At 35.7% G+C, this 6,000-nt stretch overlaps 1 protein-coding gene across 1 annotated transcript in view; it reads left to right on the top strand.

Annotated features, from left to right (window-relative positions):
* Window positions 1-6,000, top strand: part of WDR27 (WD repeat domain 27) — a 125,846-nt gene that overhangs the window by 6,182 nt on the left and 113,664 nt on the right. The window contains exons 2-6 of the mRNA XM_026844571.1: window positions 831-955; window positions 1,461-1,574; window positions 3,599-3,650; window positions 4,790-4,860; window positions 5,733-5,847. Coding sequence (XP_026700372.1) covers window positions 831-955; window positions 1,461-1,574; window positions 3,599-3,650; window positions 4,790-4,860; window positions 5,733-5,847 — 477 coding nt within the window. The remainder of the gene's footprint in view (window positions 1-830; window positions 956-1,460; window positions 1,575-3,598; window positions 3,651-4,789; window positions 4,861-5,732; window positions 5,848-6,000) is intronic.

The raw sequence follows: 6,000 nt of genomic DNA, 5'->3' as shown, positions 1-6,000 counted from the left end.
GGCCAAGGTGCTGCGCGGGACCGGGCCGGTGCCCGCAGCCGGCGGGGAAACGCAGAGAACCGCTGCGAGGGCAGATGCGTTCAACCACCGTGGAACAAACCAGACAGGGCAGATTTTAATCATAGCAGCACGGCACAACTAAACATGCAATGCCAGAATAAATGATACTTTTTCTGGAATGCCTGCGGAACGAGTGTTTTACATCCTGCTTTGTCTGGTCCTGCCTCTCCTTCTGCCTCTGTCCGGAACACTGTTGTCATGCGTGTGTGTGAGCAATGCAAGTATCTGATCTGGAGGAGATTGCATGAGTGAGAGAGTTATAATGACATCGCACAAAGAAAGCAGAAGTTCTCGTATCCTGACCACCATCTCGGTTTGGAGCCTCAACCAATGGAGTTAGATTCCAGGGAGCAGTGCTGGCTGAGTGGTTGGGATGTTCTTCTGGAAGAAGTATTTTTCTAACCCCTGGTTTTCTGGGCTTCAGTCGGGATTTCTTGTGTCCAAAATGAGTGTGGCACTACTGGGTTCTTTGGGCACATCACCCTACTGTCCCTGGCAGTCTTCAATGGAAGTATGATTTAATTGGCACACTTAGTATCTCAGATCATGTCTAGGCAACAAGGCAGATGGAAGAATCCTGCTGGTGCACAGTTCTGTGCTTTGCTTTCCAGTAGCCTGGTATAATTAAACTGTGGGTTGTTCTGTACATCTTCCTGACAGAAACTGGGATAGCTCTGTGGTTAGATAACTGCTATGCAAAGTTTCTAAGAATCTCACTACACCAGAGTTTTATATTTCATTGACTCTCAATAACAATAAAATTGCTGCAGGGTTAACACCTCGAGGAATTGTTGTAGGAACTCTTTTGGGCATGGTGCTTCATGTAAGATTTAGTCCAGATGATCAGCAAGTGGCAGTGTGTGCTGGAAATCGGATCTACATATTAAGTGCAAAGGTGAGCTACCATTCTTTGTAGCCATGGTGCTGGTATTTCTTTAACTTACTTTCAGATAAAATCATGCAATAGAAATATCCATATAATTAAGCAAAAGCATTAATTTTTCTCATAGATGAAAATAAGTATGCACTAATGCTTGATAATACATCATATGCCAGATAGACTAGATTTTAAAAGTTGAAATGAAACAATATCTCTATAACTAAGTAGAAGGAAATGTTCTGAGGTCATCTGAAAAACTATCATTCTTTCTGAAGAAGCAAATGTAATGTGTAGTGGTTTTGCTAGCAGGATGATGTACAGGACTGCAGTTTCAATAAGAAAAATCTTGATGAATTAATATTTTGAATAAAAATCTGACAATTTTTAGCAACAGTTATTAAAACATATAACTGTTTTAAAACATTTAACTGTTATATAATATTTAACTGTTATAAAACACGTAACTGTCATTTTTCGTTTGAAAACTAATCTGTTTTTATTTTGACTTGACTAATCACAGACTGAAGCTATACTAACTGAATTGCATGGCCACATGGCTCCAGTGACTGCTGCCGAGTTTTGCACATGGGAGAAAACTATTCTTATATCAGTGTCAGAAGACAGAACCTTTAAGGCAAGGAAATTATAGAGCTGCACTTAAAACAATATAATTTAGTGAATATGTGGAATAGTCTTTTTTTTTCCTTTAAATATTTTTTGATGATTAAGTAAAAACCATGTTTAACTTTATAGAGATCAGAACATTGTTCTTAGAGTTGCTTGGGAAAATATTGTAAAAAATTAATGACTTTTTTTAAAAGGGCAATGCAGGTTTTGTAAATTCAAAACTTTCTAGACTGAAGTGTTAACTTCAGTTATTATCATCTGGAAAATAGAAATAAAATATTTTGATCAGTTTGGCTGTAACTGAAATGTTTTACATATGCTGAACTGAATGAAAGTATTTCACTTTGAGTCTGCTGACATTGATTAGAATCTTCCCTTTTGGGAATATTGTTTTGGGTTATTGCATGCAATGGATGGGTCACTGCGTAGTGGTAGGTTTTTTTTCCAGACAACATTTTGTATGACACCATGGATTGCTGTTGCTGTACATGACGATGATAGAATACCACTTAGACAGTAAGGGGAAACAAGGAGCTTGAGTGAGTCTACATGTATTTTCCAGGAGATACTGGGGTGGGTACCTTGATTAGATACAGTTTATTCTGCTACTGATTGTCCTCTGTAAGATTCTAAATGTAGCCCAACATTTGGTTCTACAAGTTTAAGTAAAATTAAATTTTTCAATCAAATGTTGGTTTGCTTTGTTTTCTTTTTCCTTAAATTTAATTTTTATGTAACTCTGTTCTGGAGAAAATGCGATTTTGATTTTTGTGCTGGTCTTGGACAAAAAAAAAGTGCAAAAATTGAATTAGAATTTTGGGAGAGATTAATAATTCTGACTTTCTGATTAATTGTTTCTTATTTAGTTTATGTTGATTTAAGAAATTAAATCAAGGTTAAAATTACTGAAGGAAAGGATCTATATGCTTCTTCATATTAATTTAATGAAGACTTGATAAATCATACAAAATCCTAATGAATAATTGGTTGTTTGGGGTTTGGTTTTTTTGGGAGGTTTGTTTGGTTTTTTTTTATTTGTTTTGGAGTTTTTTACCCTTGATAAATGTTGGGACTAAAATGACAATCACATGAAAATGTTTTGCAAGTCTCTCACATAATTTAGTAAGTCATCAAGCTTTATTTTCTCTGCCTGATTCTGTAGATCTGTTCTGATGGCAGCTGTGCTGGAGTCTGTGATAGTTGGCTCCTGTGATTGCAGGACTTGCAGCATCCAAAACCTTATGCTCTCCTAGCCCTTTTGTTTGGCTAAAGAAGTAAACCAGATGAGAATCTCTTCAGAGAAATTTGTGAAATACAGTCTTAGGAAACAGATTTTCCGGGGAATGATGTTTACATTCTCAAAGAAATGAACAAAGAGAAAGGCGTGGGAGCTAAACAAAGGCTCACAGCCATATTAATAAAAGCGGGAGCTCTCTGGCTGTAATTTTTTCAACCACAGCTATGATAGATATCAAAAATGTAGTGGAAGTACTTGTGGAGAGGAAGGCTCATAGAAATAACAGCATGAGGGGAAAAAGTTGGTTTTATTTGGTTTTCATAATCAACTATTAAACAGAATGCATCACTTAGAAATGGTCATGTTAATACTGAAAGCTGACTTACATGTGGGTCTATAGATCATAGTAAATACAATTATTATTACTAATGATCTTTTATGCCAGAGCCCAATATGAGAACTGTGGAATTATGCAATCTCCCTGTGTGAAATCTAGAGCCAGTTCAAGTATATCTTTTCATTAAAGTCACTAGGAGATCAACCTAAGCAAAGATGATAACGGTTACTTCTAATTACTTTGTGTATCCATACCAGGTGAGTTTCACCTTTTCCACTATGGATACTTAGCAATTAAACAAAGTCCTTCGTGGTTAGAAAAAAAATCAACATATTGCATCACTTTCAATGGCTGCATTTTTCGCTTTTCACGACATGATGGCAGTTGAAGTTTGTGTTTTCCTTAAAGATCTAAGAAGATGCCTATCCTTACTCTTTTTTTTTTTTTTTTCATAAAGGTGTGGGACTATTCTGCCGGACAATTAATATATCAGTCAGGAGTATTAACAAGTAAGTTTTCTTTTTTATATATATACTTTTTCATAGCCTCTTCTAAACAAATTCATCTTTCTAAACAATAATATAAAATTATAGAAGTATTTAGTTGATTTAGTGAAAATAATTCTAGTAGACTAGGTAGTAGTAGATATATTATCCTTTAAAGCCAATAGTAAATATATTTTACTTTAAAGTGTACTTCTGGGTAGATAGTTTTAGTGTACTTTCATAAACAGCTCTTTTTGTATAGGCTGTGCATGTAACTGAGTATGCAAATAGAGCTCTCTTGTTCTGTAGGTGCAGTTCCACTGTCTGAGTACTGTATGCTTGTTTTCTTTCATGTTTTATATATGACATGGAAGGATACTTTTAGGTATACAATATGTAGATTTATTAGCAGTGTCTGCATTTTAGGGCATATATTGACTTTAAAGGTAAAAGCTACTTTTGTGGAAAGACAAGAGCAAAAGAAGAGAAGAGGAGGAGGGTAAGCATTGTCTCCAGTGCAGCAGAGACCCCTCCTCCAACAGCACTTTTTCTACAGGAACCATATAGTTTTCATCAGGACCTGCTCACACTCCCCTTTGGTTATTCCTGCTTGTGGTGCTGTTAGTGGTGGAGCACACTTTGGGGGTACAAGCTGCATGGAGATTAGTTGTTAAGATTTGTATGTACATATTATTGGATGACCTAATGTAATCTAAAAGCTAAAACCACATGATAGGAAAGAAGAAGAAAAAGGGTTGATTCCCTGCTAGCTGCCTGTGGCAATTGCTTCCCTTGAAAACCTGCCTTAACTGCAATCTCAGGGTTTGCAGGTGCAAGGCCATGAGAGTAACAGCATGGGAACAACAAGGGGAAACTACTGCCACAGGGGCTCGGTGAACCATAACACAGCAGCTTGGGTGGAAGGGTGCAGAAGACCACTGCCACATCAGCTTGGGTGAAGAGCAGGCCACAGACCTGCAGATGGAAGCCCCTAGCAACACAAAGGCTAAGGCACACAAAGCATTGTAAAATTGTAAGAGTGGCAGTAAGGGCTTTTTTCACCCATCTTTATGAATAGGAGGAGACAATTTTGAATCATGTATTTTAATTAAATATCTGATTTGTGTGTACTCTGGAAATAATTTTCTCTTGTTTTGAATCAGCATTTCCTTTGCTAAGTCTGCTAATTGATGAAGAAAATAAACAGTTTATCGCTGGATCTGCTGAGGGAACGGTAAGAATTACACATTAAACACTATCTATATCAAAACAGTCAGCTATTATTAATGTATCTGTATATACAAAAGCTTCACAATCTGCATACATGTTTTTAACTGTTGCAACAGTTATTTTAGTAAGCATAATTCAATACTTTGAACATGAACCATATATGGTACATAAGACCTATATTATGAAATGGAAACTTTTTTCTGAAAGTCAGGATAGTTTTTAAGAGCACAATCAGTAATTATATAAGAAGAGTACTCTGAGAGGCTAAAAATATATCTGTTTTAAAAGAAAATAGGTGAAAAATAGGATTCTCCTAATTTGGCAAAAGAATGAAACACATGACAGTAAATGGAAGAGATTATGATTTCAGCATGTTGGAATTCTGATCAAAATGTGATAAAAGTGAATATGCATTTCACTGCCTCTTTAATATAACGTTATGAATATATTTACATGAGATTTACCAGCTGTTTTCCTTCAGTGTTGCCATTCAGTGAAAGGTGAAGGAAATTAAAGTTGTAACTATAGCAGTGCCTAAAAAGAGAAAGGTATAAATGAAATTAATGTACATGACTCAATGAGCAATTACATGCAGGTTTCCTATGACTTTTAATTGTGGGAAATAGGCTACGAGGAGTTCTTTTCAAAGACATAAATCTGGGAATTAGATGTGCAGTTCAAATTGATGATTTGCCAATATTGAATATAACCTTTGATAATCTTAGAAGTGCATATAATTGAATTTCTGATCCAAGGTGAGATTTCAGATACAAAAATTCATTAACATTTAAAATATTGTACCTTCAGTTTGTATTCATGTAAGCTTTATATTTAGTGTTAGAAGGTTATTGCAATTGCTTCTTCTTTTTCTTGCAGCTTTGGATCTTCAGTTTAATCAGTGATCATAATTACCGTTGTGTAACACATATCAACTTAAAGAAAGAGCAAGAGAAATTCTGCAATAAAGTGTGGAAAATTGGAAAAGAAATAGGTAGCACAGTGCTTCTAGAATACTGTATGGTATTTTCTAGTTGTTATTGGCTACTGACTGTATGCTTCTTACACCATGAGAATTTATTATAAGTGATAGAGTTACAAGTCTCAGACTGTGGCATGGAATTTTTGCTGAGCTGATATGGAGTTG

The sequence above is a fragment of the Athene cunicularia genome (genome assembly GCF_003259725.1).
Source record: "Athene cunicularia isolate RWA chromosome 3 unlocalized genomic scaffold, athCun1 chr3_part1, whole genome shotgun sequence".
Lineage (NCBI taxonomy): Eukaryota > Metazoa > Chordata > Aves > Strigiformes > Strigidae > Athene > Athene cunicularia.
Note: the sequence above shows the minus strand (reverse complement) of the source record. Positions and strands in the feature narration are given on the sequence as shown.